We start from the raw sequence: 19,751 nt of genomic DNA, 5'->3' as shown, positions 1-19,751 counted from the left end.
ACAACGCGTTAGCTTTTCTAAAGTCGTTCTTTGTAAGTCGTTGTGGTTGCATCAACTATCAACCAAACTAATAATAATAATATTCCTCAATGATATCCACTGTTCAATAATACATTTCCCAAAAGGATGGGAAAGTAGTTGGTGCACTTTGCAAAATAATTGTAGTCTTATTTTTAATTAGTAAATTTGGACTTTTAAATAACTTAGTGTATATAATTTTTACACTGTTATATACTCAGAGGAGTTCATTATTATTAATTAAAAATATAAATATAATTAAGTTGCCAAAATCCCGAATAGTTGGGTAGGACGTAGGTATTGAAATGGTCATAAAATTTTATTTTAGGTTAGATTAATTAGTATTTTTCATACGTTATCTAAACACGAAATCGAGAAAAATACGGAAAACTGATGGAAAATTCACCAACGGACCGCTTCTATGTTGGGATCAATCGCTTCGCCTAGAAGCAATTTTTGTGTCCGGTTCCAATCCATTTCCTCCGTCAACCAACTATAAATTAGATTTCTCCTCTAAAAGGGGCTCGACTTTTTGGCCTATTGTGGTGATCTTTTGGGTTTCTTTCAGTTTTGGGCGGAAAGATCCGATTTTGAGACTTGGGTCATGCTCCTTCGGGATTGAAACGTTTGGGAGAGCTGAATCCTTGGTTCAATTTCGAGTTTTGGGGGTTCTTTTGGTTGAGAGGTGTTAATGGGGGCACAGCAATCCAAGGATGAGCTACTCTACCATGAGGTCAACAACGGAAATCTCCATGGAATTAGGTCTCTTCGCAACCAGGGCGCCGGACTCGAAGTAAGCTGATTCGTGCTATTTATTTTGTTTTTTTTTTTTTTCTGGAAGTCTGAGCGGATGTTTTGGATTGGGTTGGTTGCAAATTTGTGCAGTGGATGGACAAAGAAGGGAAGACTCCGTTAATTTTGGCGTGCTTGAGGCACGATCTCTTGCATGTTGCCAAAGTTTTGATCGAGTTGGGTGCCAATGTGAATGCCTACAGGCCTGGTAAGGACCCTAATTTGGGTCATTGGTTTCTATATTCATGTGGTGATTTTGATAGTATTTGAACTGGCTATAAAAATAAGAAAAGTCTCTGAGTGTAATCGAGTTAATTGAGTTTTGTGTGGATCATATAGTAACTGTCTGTACTGATTGCTAATACGTAGCAAGGAAGATGTTGCATCTATTTTGTGCTATAGGATTACAGAGTTGAGAGTTACACTTCTGTTATAGTGAAATCCACAGAACTAAACAAGTCATTGATAAGAAAGTGGTGATTGGAAAGTGGAAATATGAAAATGTTCTAGTCAGTTTCTCTCTCAAGTAGATACTGACTTGTTGGATATCTCTCTCATACTGATTTCTGTGATTAATGATAAATTTTCCTGTCTCTGATAGCATAAGCTGTTTAAGTACCCAATCATTTAAAATGTCATCCAAATGAAGTGAATTCACCTTTCTTTAGTAACTTAAAGAGTTTGATGCAATTCAGTAATCAACAGCAATCTGATTCTTTTATGCATTTTAGGAAGCAATGCTGGAACTCCATTGCACCATGCTGCAAAGAAAGGTCTTGAGCAAACTGTCCATTTGCTTCTATCTCATGGAGGTAAATCTTATGGAAGTTCATGGTTGGCTGGGTTTTCTTTTTGTCATTACTAATGTGCTTTATTTGCTACTTATTCAGTATTTCACAGATACTTCCTTGTTACTTTGCAGCAAGCCCTTTCATAGTGAACGATGATTGTCATACTGCACTTGATATGGCTAGAGAGAAGGGCCACCACAAAGTTGTCCGAGCAATTGAGGTATGCTTTCTGCTTAGATCAATGACACAACTTCATTAATATCTTGCTAACTGCTTTTAGTTGTGTTCAGAATCGCATCTCTCTGTTTTCTGGCTGGCTACGGGAGCATTATGGTCCTGGTTTTCTGGAAGCATTTGTTCCACAACTGATGTCAAGGAAAATGTAGATAATCTTAGTTCTTCCATCCCTTCATGCATCTTTTTGTTTACTGTAAAAGCAGATCTGGTTGTCCAGATTTGCTTTAGGTTTGAGCACATAGATTCTATTTTATCATTCTAGGTAATTCATCTTATGGGAGATTTATAAGCAGATACTGAATGTCTTTTCATATGCTACAGTTGGGCTGTGGTTTTACCCTGTGACGCACGCAATCCTGCCAAGCCTCTAAAGTTTGAGTTAGCTGTATATCCTGAACTGCAGGTATGGAGAAAATGTAGGATTATAAGATATATCTTCATCATTGTCATGTAGACGTATATGTTTTCTTGCTGTCCTCCATAACATGTTTATTGCCATAAAAGAAACTTACATTCTGGATCATTTTTAGACTTTTATTGCCTCCATAATCATTTACGGTCTTTCAATGTCTAAAGTTGTGAAGAACTATATATTATGTTAAGATTCAGCTTATAGACTGTCTTCATTCTTATAGAGAAAATTCTGTCTATTGTTCTTTAGAGTGCTCGAGTGCCACTGTGATGAAGACACATGAACTTATTAACATTGGTGCTACTCTACATGTCTTTGATACCATATCAAGTTAGTATACAAATTGAGGAAAAGTCGGTGACTATTGTCTTGTATCTGGGTCAACTACTTTATCTTTTGCTTTTAGTTGCAAAATCAGCATATGCCGCTTCTTCTTTCTCCATATACAATGTTATGATGTGCCTTTTCTTGTACTATTGCTTCTTTATCTAGGGTGAAATAGCTTGCAAATGTTACTAGTCTGATTTACTACTTACAAGCAGGTTGCGAAGCCGCGTGTGGTGATTTCTCTTTGGAAAGTTCACATCGACAAACCAAAATTCAACCAGTCAGATCCTTCTGTGGTTATTGTTGATAAGGCCACAAGTATGGTTTATTTCATGTAAAACTTTTATTCCAAAAATTTGTTAGAGATATAATAACTTGAAAACATCATTCATATTTTCATACTTAGCAGTTACCGCCGATGTTATTCTCATTATGTTCTCTTTGAATGAAATATTTCTGTCCTTTTAGTTTTATTTAACAATACTTTGGCAGTTGGGATTATATAGTATATTGCTTTATTTTAAAAAAGCCAAACATATATTAGTCAATAAAGTGAATTGTAGGTTTTACTCTTTTTAAGCAGATATATGATATCTTTAGACTTGCTATTTTATGAATTTCCGCCTCTTCCCTACACAGTAGGCAGAAGAAATACCGGAAGGGGCGGGGTCCAATCTCTGAAACATAGCATTTTCTCTCCCTAGTAGTGAGTAATAGTGGTAGATGGCAGAGTATCTGACTTGATCCAATAGAGTCAGAACATATAGTAGAAGTTGTGAAAGCAAATAATGATGTTGTGTAAATCTGGCTCTTGCTTGACAGTTGACCCACATGGTTGTTGGTGTCCTGCACTTGCCTTTTTAGATGCATTCTGCTAGTAATAGTCTTGAAGATTCTTGCTCATAACCTTGAGACATAAGTGGTCACCTTTTTATTACACTATCTGCACAGGAGCACGGTACAAATTTTTGTCAGCACATGAAGGTGACAAGCAACAATTGCAGTGGTTTTACAATGCATGCCGAGGACTACCTCAGGTAACCACAATTTTTTATAGAAGTAAACCTCCAAAGTATGGAATACAAGGCATAATCAAACATAGTCAATACTACAAATGATGACTTCTATATCCACAAATTATACTGCAAGCCAGTTGAGTTTGGAAGAAATTGGCAAAACTTGAATCTTTTTTCATTCAACTGATCTATTTTTTACAATTTTGGTGGATGTTTTCTTGATCAGGTCAACAATAATATTCCAACTACACCTGTAAGGCCCCCAGTACAAACTCCATTACTCGTCAACTTACATGCTGCAGCAACGTCTACTGGAGTACCTATATCTAATCCAGAAGACGTCGAGTTGGCCATGGCAATCAATGCATCCATCCAGACAGCTATTGCGGAGGGAGTGCATGATGTCCGTCCAAATGTTCAAACCAGCAACACCAATGGTTGGGGAAGCTCTTCAGACAATTCTACTCACAATGGCTGGGGGTCGCCAAATGTTGCCACACCTTCACAGATGAGTGGCCAAAGCAGGTTTGATGATCCAAGAACCAACACCTACAACGGTTGGGCCGTGCCTGAAGTGAGGCCGAGTAGTTCATCAGAGCCTTCTATGAACCAGAATGACACACCAATAGTTGCCTCATCATCATCATCATCATCATCAAATGAGGCACCTCCAACACTAGCTCCTTCCGCTCCTCCAATTGTCGCAGAAACATTCTTTAGTGGTCCTATTCAGTACCCATCAATAGATTCCAGCCCCGTGGATATAAATGTACCAACCATGTATATCAGGTCAGGAGCAAGTGAAACTAAACTAGGCAGCGGCAGAGCTAGTGATAATTCTTGCAAACAAACAAATAGTGAAGTTAAAGAAGATAGTGGTAGTGCCAGTGCCTCAGGTGGTTGTGTAATCTGCTTGGATGCCCCAGTGGAGGGTGCTTGCATACCATGTGGTCACATGGCTGGGTGCATGTCATGCTTAAGGGAAATCGAATTGAAGAATTGGGGATGCCCTGTTTGCCGTGCCAAAATAGACCAGGTTGTCAGACTCTATGCTGTTTGAGCAGTAATTTTGAGGGAAAGCAAATGGGTAATCTGTGGGCAAAAGCTGCTTACACAAGGATCTCAATGCTACCATTGCTGATCCCTCAATCATATATACGCAAATCTATAATTTTTGGCCTTTGTCATTTTTAAATATAAATTTTCCAGTGAAAATAAAAGTGCAATGTAATATATTATACCTGATGCACTTAAGACTTTGGGGAGATTGGTAATATTGCATATATATAACTCTTACTACTACTACAACTGCAAAAACACTGTACACAGTCCTGTTGTATTTTAATATATTTCCCTTGAAGTTTTATCTTTTCTTTTTCTTTTTTCTAGAAAGAAGGAATACAGGAGAATACCAAAGTTCCTTCCCTTGGTTCTTAGGAGTTTGATGGTTCGAATTCTCTGGGCAGGCTCAGTACAAGAGCTGAGTGACGAAGAGCCCAGATTTATTTACATATATGTATTTGTTTGAGACGAAGATGTGATTATTATTTTGTTTTAGGCTTCATCATTTTATATAGACTCAAGTTACTAAACATCAACCTGGTTGAGTGTTTCAATGGTACTCCCTCCCCAATTTATATCTTCTTGAGAGCTTAAATTCCCTTTCCATGAGCTCGATCTTTTGTTATTCATACATACTCTCTCCACCACGTTTGGGAGCTTTGGGGCATGAGCAGTCTAGTACCAAACATTTGGTCTCCTCAAGGTAAAAAAAGGCATTCAACAATGGAAACTCGGGCTATTGTGTCTCTCCTTGCCTGCTGCCATCCATCACTTTAAGCGAGAAGAGTTGACAGAGAGTGCTCCTTTCTTTGAGTCTTTATTTGTTTTCATGGGCTTGTCCTATGTAAGATGAACCCTTAATTCAGGTGCATCACTTGTACTTTCAAACACTCTTTTAGTCTATGAAAACATTCAAATTCATTTATATATATATACTGGTTTTGAGAAATCATGCAGCTTTAATGCTAACTTTTCCAAAAATTCATCATCCTCGCCTTAATATACGTGACGCACGTGCATGCAATTTTTTATATCCAAATGTGTGATCTCTTTCATGCATGCAACCATTTCACATTTCCTTTCCTCCCAACTACGGTTTCCAATATCTATATTTGTGAAAATTAATTTATTGGGTATCCTACTTTTTTTTTTTTTCTCTACTACCAACTACTTGTAGTGATAGATGTTCATGTTGAACATGAGAGTACCAGGTACCACGTAAGACATCTTGGACAATATAATAAATGATAGTTGAACTCATACCTCGTTCAAAATAGACCACATTAATTAAAAGTTAGCAGTATTGGTTACCCATTCAAGATTCCAATATGCCATGGCTTTAAATTGGAGCTTTGCATGCCCAAGATGATTCTTTCATTGCTATCAAATATTTAATATGTGTCTTTATTCTTTACTGCTCTAGAACTATGCAATTTGACCAACCTACAGCCATATATATATATATATATATATTGAGAAAGAGAGAGAGAGAGAGAGCACAGAGTCTATATATGTTGGAGTATGCTGTCTTACGATGATCATGTTGTCCTTTAAAGCTAACTGAGGAAATGCTTCCGTATTACTCTATCTTTAGGGCCAGTTTGGTGAGCTTTTGACCTAAATAGTTATATATCTTTAAATTTATTTATCAAAATAGATTGTTCCTAAATTTAAATATCAAAACGGCACTATTTAATTTACTGTGTTTTAATAAAAACGCTGATAAAATTATTGTTTACTTAAGAAAAAACTAATCTTATCAATGTTTTAAGCAAAATATTTAACAGTTAGAAGTATCTTACTTAGATCTACAGTAAAATAAACTCATTTTGATATTTAAATTTAGGAGTAATTTATTCTACTAAATAAATTAATTTTGGTCCCCAGCTTCCGATTTGGTTGCTTGACAAAGAAAAGAAAATTAAAAGAATATTTTATTCAAAAATAAAGAGAAATTTAGTTTTGATTTCTCGTTTGGTACTTGTGTGGTTGTAAAAAGATGGATAAATAAGGTAAAGATAAGATGATGCGCAGATAGTTAGAATTAATAAATAAAAATGATCAAATTAATCTTATTATTATTATTATCCAGTTTAATGAAAATAAATTGTTTGTTATTTCTTCTTTTATAGAAACATAAGAAATAAGTTCAAAATTATAGTTTTATTTATATAACTATTATATTCTTCTTATTGTTATTGATAATTCTTGGTTAAAAAATTAATTTAATTTATTATAACTTATACAATATAATATCACCATAAATATGTGGTGATAGACATTCAAATCAAAATATTTTCACTATAAATATATTTTTAACATATTACTAACTATATTATATTCGTATTACACAGTTTTATATGAAACTAGTCCAATTTTATTTCAATAAAATATTTGAAAAAAAGAGATTTATCCTATTTTTCTATATCGAAGCTATATCCCATGTTTGCTATGAATTTTTTAGAATAATTTTTTTAAAATAATTCACTCTTATATTATATATATATATTGAGTTGGTAGCTTCTTCACGGGTCTGATCGTTTGTGACACTTCTTTTATGTACTGACTCAGATTCTCATATTAATTTAGAATAGGAGTGGCTTAATGGCACATTCTAGTTTGTGATCTAGCTCTATGATATACATAAACGTGACTTCATATATTATTATTATTAATATTATCCTTAATTTAAAGAGTCACGTATGCGAAGCATCATTAACTAGTTTCTGATTAAATTTTCTTCCCCTATATACCTTCTATATTTGACGAACTTTTTTTCCAAAATATTTCCTCGGGTGAACAAGTAATAAAATTCTAGTTGAATGTTATTAAAGACTATGAATAATAAGAAAAATGGTCATGAAGAACCGAATTCGCTAATATTAATTTTTCAGTAGCACTTAATTATTATTTCATATTTCAGAACTATCCAAAGCCAGTGGTAAATAAAAGAAGTGAGTGATCTGTAAAATGGAAAACCATTTTAAATTTTCATCCAGACAACCACTACTAGAAAAACATATACTACATAAAATCGATATAAAATAAGCATATATTATAAAAACTTAAATAAAATTTTAGTTTGACACTTTAAGTATTCTATGCATCTAGAGGGTGCAAATGAACTAGATGTGGATAGTAGTAAAATTATATATATTGACCCACTTATTTCTTTAGATAAGAATTGTGAATATATATATAGTAAACTTAATTACCATATCAGATATATATATATATATATATCCATATTTATTATCTAAATGCATATGAAAATTAGGATAGAATTACTACAATCTATAGACACTAGTAGATATATATGTAAATCCTAGATTATAAATTTATATAAAAGTAGTAAAAAAAGTATCTCATATGATTACTATTATATAATATTTATAATAAAATGATATGTAGATATTGATTCAGATATTATTCTTCAATCTACATACACTATCGGGTTATTGATACCAATTCTAATATTAAGATGAATACAAAATAGGATAAAATTGAATTTAATATCATCCATTTTTCACCCCTACATACATCCTGTTGCAGGCATCTCTTAGGGTTGAATCAGGGGTGAAAACGGATCGGATACGGATCGGATAGTGCTCAACTCATATCCGGATCCGTACTTTTAGTTCGGATACGGATTCGGATACGGATATTGGACGGATAGCAAAATTTAAAACCATATCCTAACTAAACGGATACTGATAATTTTCGGATAAAGGATCGGATCTTAAACGGATATTGATTAAAATTAAAATAATTATAATATTTTATTTAAATATAATTAACACAAAATTATTAAGAGTTTTACAACAAATAATTTTTTTTGTATGTCAAATATATAAAATTAGAGAAATTAATCTCTATAAATAATATATAATATATTATTAGTAATAATATTAATACTTACTATTTAAATAAGCAAACTAAAAACTGTAAATCATTTAAAAAATATGCGGGTAAACGGATATCCGATATCCGTATCCGAATCCGAAAAATTTATCCGACCCATATCCGAATTTTTTTCAAAAATTCTATCCGTATTCGAATCCGAATCCAAGTCGGATAAAAATTTTTTATCCGAATCCGATCCGAGTCGGATCGGATAGCAGATCGCATCGGAGTTAATCCAACCCATTTTCACCCTAATTTGAATACATCTTTCTCCCTCTCCCCTCACTCCCTCTCCCCCTCACTCCCCCACCCAGCTTTTCTCTATCTGTCTGTGTTTTTTTTTTTAATAAAAAGAAAGAAATACCACTTTTCTCCTGTCACATCATCTCCACTGTCAACTTTCCTTCAATTAACACCAAAACCCTACTGTGTTCTCTCCCTCTCTCTCATATTTCTCTCTCATAAATCAGTGCCCAGACACCAGTATCATCATCCCCATTTTAGGCCAAACACTAGATCCCCTCCTCTCTTGTAGAAAAGAAAGAAAGAAAAAAATTCCAGGCCTCCTCAGTCCTCCCCCACACAATCCCCCTCTCAGCTGTGCAGCTAGCACTTCTACAAGTCCTCAGTAGTAGTAGTAGTAGCAGCAGCTACTAATCCACATATATCACATGCACATATCCTTCTCTGCAACACTAATCACTAGGACTCTCCTCCTCCTCCATCACTAGCAGCACAAAGGTATATAGTTGTTAACAGTATTTATATAATTAATTAATTAGCATGCTTTCTTCTTTCACTATTATATATATATATATATATATATATATATATATATATATATATATATACATAAAAAAATATATGATGGTTCTCTATATATAGGTAGGGGTGGGGAGGTGGTGATATATATCACGATGGAGTTATCACACCCAGACAGCCCCAACTCCGATAACAGCGCTGACAACGGGAGCCCCCGTCGAGCCTCCTCATCGACGGCGGCAACCGGAGTCACCGTCGCTTCTTCTCCATCTTCTTCGTCGTCGCCGTCGCCGTCGCCGAGCCGATACGAGTCGCAGAAGCGGCGGGACTGGAACACCTTCGGGCAGTACCTCCGCAACCACCGGCCGCCGCTGAGTCTGTCGCAGTGCAGCGGGGCGCACGTCCTAGAATTCCTGCGGTACCTGGACCAGTTCGGGAAGACGAAGGTCCACAGCCAGATGTGCCCCTTCTTCGGGCACCCTAACCCCCCTGCCCCCTGCCCGTGCCCGCTCCGGCAGGCGTGGGGCAGCCTCGACGCCCTCATCGGCCGCCTCCGTGCCGCCTACGAGGAAAACGGCGGGACGCCGGAGACGAACCCTTTCGGGGCCCGCGCCGTCCGCCTCTACCTCCGCGAGGTCCGCGAGCACCAGGCGAGGGCTCGCGGGATCAGCTACGAGAAAAAGAAGCGAAAGAAGCCGCAGCACGATCAGCCCCCACCGCCGCCCCCCGCCGCCGCTTGCTGAATTTCGTTATCATCACATGAAATTCTTCAACAGCCCACGATGCATTAATTTTTATTATGCTTTCTTTCTTCTTCCTTGATTTGCTCTTCCCCTTACCTTCTTTTTGAGTTACTACTAGTAGTAGTAGTTGTTGTAGTAGCAGTAAGCAGTAGTAGTCTTTGAGTTTGTGTCTGCTTGTAGCGGGAGTTGCAAGGGCGAATAAACCCTTTAAAAACCACTAGTAGAACTCTGCAGTTAAAGCGCGAGATGGATGGAGTATATGTGGTATGTTCTTCTTTCAAGTTCTTGGTGTTGCATTCCTTATTTCGGGAAAAAAAAAGAACCAAAATAGTATCGAGTGTTGTACTTTGAACTTTGAGAATCCATTAATGTAGATCGTGGTCTTCATGAGATCTCTTGTTTAGATCTGTCATCTTATGTCAAGTCTGCTCTCCTTTTGTATTCTCTTTCTTTTCTTTTTATGGTACTAGAGGTAGATAGTATGGAATATTTATATATAAATTGGTGCTCTTCCTAATGTTATATATGGAAAGGAGAGATCTAATGAGTGCTTCAGCTCTCCACCCATGTTGCACCTTAGATCTCTTTCTTTCTTTCTTTCTTCTGTTCCTCTACTTTACAAGATTAGGTGAGATCTTTTCTTGGTCTTGGATTCTTTTTGCTTCTTCAAGAAAATCTACTGTTTTAGCTTAGCGATTATACTGAAAAAGAACAGCTTCTTTATCGATCCAGTGCTCTCTACCAAACTTTCCATGATCACTGACCGCACAAACATACTCCACATTGATTTAGAACAATGGGATTCCATCAGCACTTTCATTAGAGAGGACAAAAGGAACACTATTCATCCTGAGAGATGTTGGACATGGTAGTTACAATAGATAAATGAAGAAAGGTATGCCGGTGGAGAATATTTATAATCAACTTATAACAAATACGATCCAGTTACAAGATTGTTAAGGAAATCGTTTTGGATGAGATCGAGATCTAAGGATCACATTCTTACGGCATTTATCTAAGATCTTACTGTTAATGTGATAATCTTATGGTGCTCTCTCAATGTTGCATACATCAATCAAATGATGGATGAACCATCTCACTTGACAAATTAAAAATGTCATAATATATACATATATGTATTCTCATATATTTTCCACAGAATGTGACATCAAATTAATGTTGTAAGAAAGAAAATCTAGATACACTTTCTTAAAAAATAAACTTAGCATACTTCTTGGTTGAACCCTACTATCTTACTTTAACTATAACTATGAAAAAATATTTGTAACAAAAGGATGCAGTGGGTAGGCTTTTCCCATTCAAGATTAATTGCTAATAAGGGCTACAATTTCTATATCCGTCTTTCCTGTGGCTAAGTTAACGACAAAACATTCTGAATAGAAATACATATCCATCTCATCCACACTTGTTCTCCAAATATACGAATGTACTAAATATACATACTGGAAGCTAAGGTCTACATATAAAGAAAAGGTTTTGTACTTCTTTCCTTTTTCTTTAATATGACTAGTATGTATCGTATAATTATTTATTAAAAAGTCAACCATTTAACTTCATTGTGGCGGTTCTCAGATCGTCTGTCTTCTGATTGAAATATTCTAGAACTTCTTTCTCAGAACGAAAAAAACTAAAATATTAAAAGTTGTAATGAGTTGAAAACGACATTCTTAATTTTATAATTGCATAGCTATCTCAAGGGTACTGATAGTTGTTTGATCCAATTGAAATAGTTACGCTTTCACAACCGTAAATTTAATAACTTAAATCATCTAAAGATGTGATGGTTTCTCTCAACTTGTTAGGAGTGGATACTATGGATGTGTTACATCATGGTTTCCTGTTGCAAGTTTCAGCCACATATGCATGATGTGATCTGTCTGAGGCTCTAAAATTTATGCACAGATGCAAACTAGGTAGGTAGAATTTAGCTATTTAGCTTTAAGAGGAATAGTATTGAACGAATTTGTACTGTCTACTTAGATATATTTGGGTGTTATACCAGATCAAATAAGGATTCACAATATTAATATATAGTAAGACCTAATTGGATTTGTCTTCGTTTTTCAAGAACATATATATGAACACCTGTTAGAGATTAGATGCAGTTCTCCGATGAGGTAATATATAAACTAAAGTTTTTTTTAAAAAATGAGATCTTTGTGTAACTAGAACCAAAGCGTTTCCTTCAGAGCTTATAAATTAATGTCACCCTGAAAGATTATTTTCTTTCTTATGTGATGAATATGGAAGTGAAGTATTAAACCAACAACCAAAAGACTACATATTAACTAAAATTAACATTAATTTCCAGTTTGATCTAACAATGTGCTTCTCACTTTCTTTTACTTAATCAAAGATTTGGTACAGATTTAATAACTTTCTGAGAGAAACAACCTAATCTAGCTTATATATATCTTACCAAAGTTCACAATATTTAATCTTAAAGCATCCAAGAACTCATAACAGAAATTTAAATGAAAGCTTAAGTTGTCAATCAGAAGACCAGAAATTCAAAAATATGATCCATTAAAAGTACAGAAAAAAAACGAGACCTATCAACTGGGGTACTTCTGTATTTATATATTTTTTATTTTAAATTGTTCAAATTTTGATTCGTAGTTGACAAATAAATAACCTTAGGGTTATCCATGCAATAAAGAACCAAAAATAAGGTTTCTGAGAGGTATACACAAAAGCATCGAGTTTGGAATATATATATACTGATGTAAAATAACTAGCTGTATATTTTGTAGTTTTGTTCTATAGAAAAATACTTAAATAAATAGAGCATCATTTAAGTACTGATTTTTCTTTTGATTGTATACACATATAGAAGTTTTGAGGATATTATGGAATAAAAAGACACAAATTAAATAATCTCACTTATCTAAGTAGGTACTAATCTTTCATGAGAACAAGAAGTTCTGAGCAGTAGTCTTTGGACCGATTAATTGCATTATCTCCTTCAGGAGGCTTAGAAAATAAGGAAGATATAAAATGGAGTGCCTAGGAAATGCCAAGAAAGAAGGTTTTTATTTGAATTGTAAAGTAGTAATCTTTTAAGCTAATGAGATAGTACTCATATAATTAAGATAAGTGTTTTTGAGTTTAACTGAAATACTACTTAGTTTTCACTTATCTTAGCTCTGGTGATCAATGCTAGTTTGGGTATCATGCAAGATTTGTAATGTTTCCTTTGTATGGTCTCGTATTAGTGCCAACTAACTAGACAACTAATTGTGTAAGAATTTGATATTTATGCAATACTATATTAAATATGAGGCATATACAGGGCTCCATATTCACATACGTACAAATCTAACATAGATATACAATTTTATGTTTATAAATGTCCAAAGCCAAAGCATGCACGTAGCCATACTTGATCCATACATGCATGACTAGAATATTAATCCACATATCCGGTTAGATCTTAAAAAAGAAACAGTAATTTTACCTCTCTAATTTAACTTTATAAGCTCCAAAATTTTTCTCCCCAATCATGAATCAAACTATTCAAGTAATAGTTATGTGGGTTCTAGATCTTGGGAAATGTGCAGATAATTAGCAAGTGATTATAGAGCCACCAGTAGCAACATATGTAAAAGGACAATGATCAACCGAAAGGAATGCAAATAATTGGCAAGCAATTATGCTCACATAATAATGTGACAGTTTCTGGAGTGATTTGATTTGTTTTGCAAAGCCCTAAATTACTCTTACATCAGTTTGATCTAAAAGTATATATTACGCTTTGCTTTTACGTCAGTCAATGGCATTTCTTGCTCCAAAAACTAAAAGGAACGATATTTATCTAAACATCTACAGTCTTTTCTTCTTTGTTTTTTCTTCGAGAGAACTGCCGGTAAATAATTTTTTTAATTTTATATCATACAAGCTTTGATACTCATGATATTAGATAGAAAAATAGGGTCTAAAACCGTTTGGCCTCGTTCACGTTTGGAATAGTGTGAAATAGGAATAACAACGTTAAACTTATTATTACTAAATTTAAGGATCTTCATGTTTACCTATATTCTAGAATAAATATGTAATGATTATATTTGATTTGATATAAAATGAAGATAAATAAGAAACGATTATTAAAATATCATTCGATTTGATTTAAAGTAGATTTATAGAATAGATGATAAAAAAAAATTGATATACTTTATATATGTGATGCTTAGAGTTATCTATGCAATGCTACGCTATGGTATTACATATATAATCTAGGAAGATAGATAGACGATATAATGCTAAGTAGATAGATATGCAATACAATCTAATGTTATAGAGATAGATATGTGATGCTTAAATGTAATACTACAGAGATAAATATGCAGTGCAATACAATTTGAATATATTTTAATTTTATAAAATATTAGTTTATAGCTCTAACTAACACTTAAGCACTAGCACCCTTAATAGCAGAAAAAAGAAATGCATATGAATTGATTAAGAAGAGAATTTCAAAGTTCAACGATCATTCGGAATCAATGATGTTAGGATTAGAAGCCGCCCTCATGCATAGGAGCCTCTTAAACTAATTGAGCTTTAAAATTCCAATAATCCAAGACAGAATCTTGGGCCTCATGTTTGATATAATTACTAAATTAACAGTCCTGGATATACAAGTATTAATAGTCTTTTATATATATATATATATATATATATATATATATATATTTCTTTTTTGTGTGTGCAGAACAGCTTATCTAATAGTTATTAGTAATAATGATAATAATAATAATAATAATGAAAAGGGAGGGTTGGGAGTGTAAAAAAGATATGTAGGTCGGGGGATTCTTCTTTTCTTTTGATGATGTGACGCCCGCAAATACTGGGGCCTTCCTGGTCGTGCCGTCCCACGTGGCTTTCTGTCCCTGATGTCGGCGGAGGGCCCAGCACCAACCGCGCGGTTCGACGTGGAGAGGCGCCACTCGCCCGTTACGTCGTACGGATGACATTGGGGCTTACCCTTACTTACGTCGCGTCACCCCATCGAAACGGCCGCCAACTCCGTCCCTCTCTCTCTGCGTCCGTCCGTCCGTGCGTGCGTGCGTCCGTGCGTGCGTGGATACATACATAGATAGATAGATAGATAGATAGATAGATGGGTGAAGTTTTTATTGGTGTCTTTCTTTTTTTCTTATTTAAAAGAATTAATATAATAATTATACTAAGGATAGGTATAAAAAATTATCTTCAAAAAAATAAAAATTGAATTTTGATAGGCGTTTATGAGAGACATCTCGGTAGAGTAGAAGGGTAGAACATATATCATTTCCATGAGTACAATATTGTTTGGTTACAGTAGTCAAATTAAAACTCAATGATGGTTGCAGTAGTTTTGCATACCGTGGTACAAACCAAATATGTCACATTTAATTTTTCCATTTCCCTCTTCCGACAAAGTTTTGATATCATCTTTCAACGCAGGCAGACGGGCAAGGAAGCTCCAGTGGAATAAATTCCCTTCCCATCTGTCTTTTAGGCTGTGCCTAACTGTACGATTAGCTATCAAATTTTTTTTTTAAATATATTTAATCTCTTTTGAGCACTCTCTCTGTGGTAGTGTGTACTGCTGATGCGGTACACCAGTATGGACAGGAAGTCTTCACACAGTTCTTAGAGATGGCCATGTCTCCCCCATCGCCCTTGTCAACCACTATTCACAAGTCAATAATATCATACCAATTTCTGCTACTACAGTTTCTCAGTTTCTTTTTTCCTTAAAAAAAAAAAAGAAATAATTTTTGATGATCATAGAACAGCTACTCTCTTCTCTATTAAATTTATAGATGATGAGGTCGTGGCTAATTCGTATTCGTATGCCTGCATATTATTATTATAATTATAATTATTATTATGTTGAACAATTGAATGCCCAAATGAGATATTTACCATAAAATATAACTCATGCATAAGTTTGTGACGTGGTGGTAGTTCATTCGTCACTGCATTGATGAGCTCATTCATCATTCATTGTACCGGATGTCAATATTGAAATCTTTATACAAACAAATTTTGTAGATCTCAAGGTGAATGAATTTATGACTAAGACTAGTAGCAAATTGGAACGAGTAAACCGCACAGGCTTCCATGAAATGGAACAGTGAGCATCAAAGCAAGAAGAGATGATTGAATGCGATCGAAAGATACATTAAATTTATATAGATAATAATAAAAGGATATATTTTTTTTATGGTGTTATATTGCAACAAAAGAATTGCTTTAATTAGCAAGTGCTAAAATGCATGGATGGCGATGACTTCTTTATCGTGGTGATCTCCGACCCCGACAACTTCGATCAAGATGCCTTCAGATCATCAAGGCCCTTACTAGCCTGCAAGAATAGTAGTCTTCAGATTATGACCTGAACAGGATGAAGTCAAATTACCAACATGGTGTATGTCGACAACGTATCATACCAGAAACTTGTGATTCTCTGCAAGTAAAGGAGCAAAGGTTGTGCAAAATTTCTCTATATCTGAATTGATGTCACCTGAGCCAGCAATAATCTCCATGAACTTCTTCCTATCAGGAGCTAGTTTCATGGCAACCTGTAATTCTATTCATATTAATCATTCTAGATGAAGGATATATACGAACAGTAAAAGCAAATTTAAGAGGTAAACAATTCCATTCTAGCAGCTGCTGAATTTGGAGAGGCAATAGGATGACGACGGTCTCTTGAAGTTAAAAGTACCTTCCCAAGATAAGAAGCATCACCTAACCCATTTATCTTAAACCAACCTGACATGATTTGACATAGTATTCAATTGTTCCGAATGGGACATCGAAACGTGGGGAATATTATTAAGATATCTTCCTTTGAGCCTCCTGTCCATAATTTCAATAACTTTATGGGCAAAAGGTTGACATACAGTAAAGTGATAGATAACATACTAGAAAAGTAAGCTAGGTGAAACACTAGCCAAATATACAAATGGAAATTTATTACACAGAGAATTTGTCTCCTGCGGTTCCCTACTTAAATCTATTAAGATATGTCGAATATCTTTAAAAAAGAGTTTGGATCCATAAGAGCATTAAAGTGACATTTTGTATGCCCGCATATATATATATATATATACTCCTGATATGCTCACTGTGGTGGCTCATTTACAGATTTCTGGATGGTGGCATTGATCTTCTATATATGTATTTGAGCTCATACACGCCTAAAACACTAAGAGTGATTCTCTCCAAGAACAACTCAGAGTAATGAGGTTCATAGATCTCTTTTCACTTTTCTGTATTTGTAACCCTTTCCAGTATTTTGATCAAAAATCCAAAAGTTGGATAGGAAGAAATTGCCAAAACCACTGACACTACTAAACAAAATTCTGCAAGGACCAAGTTTTTAAAACCTTGCTTAAAAGCACAAGCAACTAGAGTTGTATCAATGAAACTTGAGTCTATGAACTCACTTATCAAAGCACAAGCAACTAGAGTTGTATCATCCTTACACAATTGGGAAGCCAAAGTGAACGTTAAAAAATCAATAATGCTTTGTTCTTAGCTACTGCTATATAACCTCAATTTTTCTGAAAGAAAGAAGTTAGAACTGCTACCGTGAAGCTAGAACTGGCAAGCCAGCCATGCCATTTCTTTAGGGTTTTGCTGTATGAATCTGTACAGGCTTGTGACATGGTCCGACCTGGATGCTCGATCAAGTTGCGGAAAAGTTCAACCAGGAAGTCCATGGCCCTGAAAAATGGACACACAAGTTAATAACATTTTCTACATGCAATTTTCCTTTTGAGAAATGGATGTTCGTGCAAAAAGAGCATAAAAAATACCTTGTTAGCCACAAAAGCCCATTGGCACAACTAGAAGAACTTTTTGCTGTTTTAGATTCAACTTCTACCTGGACCATGCTGTATAAGTGCTCAAATTTTGAAGGATCAGAAGAGTACTTCGTTTCCAGCCTCTGAGGAAGAAAATCGCCAAATTATGATATGTTGGAATGGATTGGAACCAGAAGCAGAACTGAAGAGTGTCAAGCAGATAAATAAAAGCATAAACCAACAAGTTCTCAACATTAGACATGCTTCATCATCTAGCATCTCTTTTGATAAACTAAAGGGTTATCAGCAAATAAATGACCAATGTAATGCAGTAAGAACAAACAGGTGAAAATTTGACAACATAAAGTTTCATGCTACATAGAAGTTATCTGTTCCTGTAAATTAAGGGACATATATTCATAATTCATTGGTCGAAAAAAAAAAACTTCTTACCGTGATATTACCCCCGATATCAGACTTTACGAGTGACATAGCACCTCCAAACTTATCTGGTACACGTAAAAGATTCGAGATCAATAATCCAGAGAATAAAGATCTGACAATCTAAGCACTTGAAAGACTACATTATATGATCTAACTAATTTGTCAATTACAAGTGTTTAACATGTTAACAGCTCCATAACTCACCAATTCAGTGACAGATTATGCATGATAAAACTAGGAATCCACATGTGCAAGAGTTATCAAAATGAACTTCACTTACCTAATACAGGCAGAATAAGCTTGCATACTTCAAGGAAGGGCTTGGTAAGCATCACACCATTCTCCGATTTGACATGCTTAATTCCTTCCAACGAGGGAGTGAACACCGTCCCTTCCATTTAGGCGGTTCGATAATTACACCTATCAAGATCCACCACCAAGATCCAGAATTTCTCACTCCAAGATCCCAAAATAGTAAATCGAATTGATAAGCTAACACGCAACATCTTGCTGGGTCAGCAACCAATGCCAAATGCAGGCAACCAATCCGATCAAATTCTGATGCGAGGATCGATCCTTTAACCGGGTATTGACTAACAATTTCGTACCAAGATTATTACAAGCCATCAAATCTCACCTCCCCCGGATGCATCCGACGAAAATAATTCAATCCAAATAAGAAAATAAAAGCAAAGAACAAGAATCTAATACCACACCATTCGTAATCTGCGTTATCTCGACGAATCAAGAGACGTCAATTTATCCCTAATACACCAACCAAATGGGAGACCAAGCTATCTGAAACCGACTAACCTTAAAAATCTTAAATAAAACATAGGTTTAGCATTAGTTCCCATCTTTGTCCTTATTGGGTGTTTAGATCAAGATCATAACATGATAAAAAGACGAAAATTTTCGAGTAATCGTAAAAAAGTGCTTGAAAAAATTGGGGGTTCTTGCAGCTACTAACCGTTTCCGAGAAGAATACTCCCACGATTCGCAACGAATCCTTTGGACTCGCTCTCCGATACTCGGAAAAGAACGTGGATCTATTTATAGTAGAGATTGCTCCATAAATAAATCATAAATCTCAATCATTTCGAGAAGATGCGAAGCTTCGTCGTTACAAGTGAAGCACGAATTGCGATTGATGAGAAGAACAGGGGAGTTCGTGGCGACCACGTTGAGCAAGAGCTGGATTTACGTAGTAGAAATTGGACCGCCGGTTTGACACCGAACCGGGTCGGATTGGAAGGCGTAATTGGAGGGAATTGGTCTAATCCAACATCCAACTGAAACGAGGGACATTTTCATTTCACACCCTATACTATATGTGTTTATTTTAGTTCCCCCCAACCCTGCCTTTTCACTATTTTTAATTCGATCCTAAATTTTAATTAAATCATGCGAAGCACCCTACTTGAGGT

The 19,751-nt window shown here is 35.2% G+C and overlaps 3 protein-coding genes across 3 annotated transcripts; 2 read left to right on the top strand and 1 right to left on the bottom strand.

Moving 5' to 3' along the window:
- The first annotated feature begins 383 nt into the window (after nucleotides 1–383).
- On the top strand, nucleotides 384–5,139 carry LOC140765898 (probable E3 ubiquitin-protein ligase XBOS34). Its single transcript, XM_073105201.1, has 9 exons — nucleotides 384–811; nucleotides 904–1,018; nucleotides 1,542–1,622; nucleotides 1,733–1,821; nucleotides 1,892–1,983; nucleotides 2,160–2,241; nucleotides 2,793–2,895; nucleotides 3,529–3,614; nucleotides 3,820–5,139. Exons 1-9 carry the CDS (start codon nucleotides 710–712, stop codon nucleotides 4,651–4,653), a joined length of 1,584 nt encoding a protein of 527 aa, XP_072961302.1. The 5' UTR covers nucleotides 384–709; the 3' UTR covers nucleotides 4,654–5,139.
- Nucleotides 5,140–9,075: 3,936 nt separating this feature from the next.
- On the top strand, nucleotides 9,076–10,430 carry LOC140765720 (protein LIGHT-DEPENDENT SHORT HYPOCOTYLS 3-like). The gene is made up of 2 exons (XM_073104934.1): nucleotides 9,076–9,299; nucleotides 9,444–10,430. Exon 2 carries the CDS (start codon nucleotides 9,476–9,478, stop codon nucleotides 10,061–10,063), a length of 588 nt encoding a protein of 195 aa, XP_072961035.1. The 5' UTR covers nucleotides 9,076–9,299; nucleotides 9,444–9,475; the 3' UTR covers nucleotides 10,064–10,430.
- Nucleotides 10,431–16,132: 5,702 nt separating this feature from the next.
- On the bottom strand, nucleotides 16,133–19,500 carry LOC140765579 (glycolipid transfer protein 1-like). The gene is made up of 7 exons (XM_073104731.1): nucleotides 19,295–19,500; nucleotides 18,605–18,744; nucleotides 18,334–18,389; nucleotides 17,893–18,023; nucleotides 17,665–17,800; nucleotides 16,519–16,650; nucleotides 16,133–16,433 (listed from the first exon to the last, which is right to left on the bottom strand). The coding sequence occupies exons 2-7, from the start codon at nucleotides 18,720–18,722 to the stop codon at nucleotides 16,398–16,400; spliced, it is 609 nt and encodes a 202-aa protein (XP_072960832.1). The 5' UTR covers nucleotides 18,723–18,744; nucleotides 19,295–19,500; the 3' UTR covers nucleotides 16,133–16,397.
- Nucleotides 19,501–19,751: the final 251 nt, after the last annotated feature.

Source organism: Typha angustifolia, chromosome 8, assembly GCF_048772165.1.
Source record: "Typha angustifolia cultivar Huaian chromosome 8, ASM4877216v1, whole genome shotgun sequence".
Taxonomy (NCBI): domain Eukaryota; kingdom Viridiplantae; phylum Streptophyta; class Magnoliopsida; order Poales; family Typhaceae; genus Typha; species Typha angustifolia.
The sequence above is the reverse complement of the archived record's forward strand: the minus strand, read 5'-3'. Positions and strand labels throughout refer to the sequence as shown.

Excerpts from the sequence above, each read along its gene's own strand:
- LOC140765898 (XM_073105201.1), top strand. The coding sequence starts at position 710 with ATGGGGGCACAGCAATCCAAGGATGAGCTACTCTACCATGAGGTCAAC. Across the intron at positions 1,019-1,541 it reads TGTGAATGCCTACAGGCCTG|GAAGCAATGCTGGAACTCCA; the intron begins GTAAGGACCCTA and ends TATGCATTTTAG. Across the intron at positions 1,623-1,732 it reads TTTGCTTCTATCTCATGGAG|CAAGCCCTTTCATAGTGAAC; the intron begins GTAAATCTTATG and ends GTTACTTTGCAG.
- LOC140765579 (XM_073104731.1), bottom strand. The coding sequence starts at position 18,722 with ATGGAAGGGACGGTGTTCACTCCCTCGTTGGAAGGAATTAAGCATGTC. Across the intron at positions 18,390-18,604 it reads GCTTATTCTGCCTGTATTAG|ATAAGTTTGGAGGTGCTATG; the intron begins GTAAGTGAAGTT and ends TACGTGTACCAG. Across the intron at positions 16,651-17,664 it reads TTGCCAGTTCTAGCTTCACG|GTTGCCATGAAACTAGCTCC; the intron begins GTAGCAGTTCTA and ends ATAGAATTACAG.
- LOC140765720 (XM_073104934.1), top strand. The coding sequence starts at position 9,476 with ATGGAGTTATCACACCCAGACAGCCCCAACTCCGATAACAGCGCTGAC.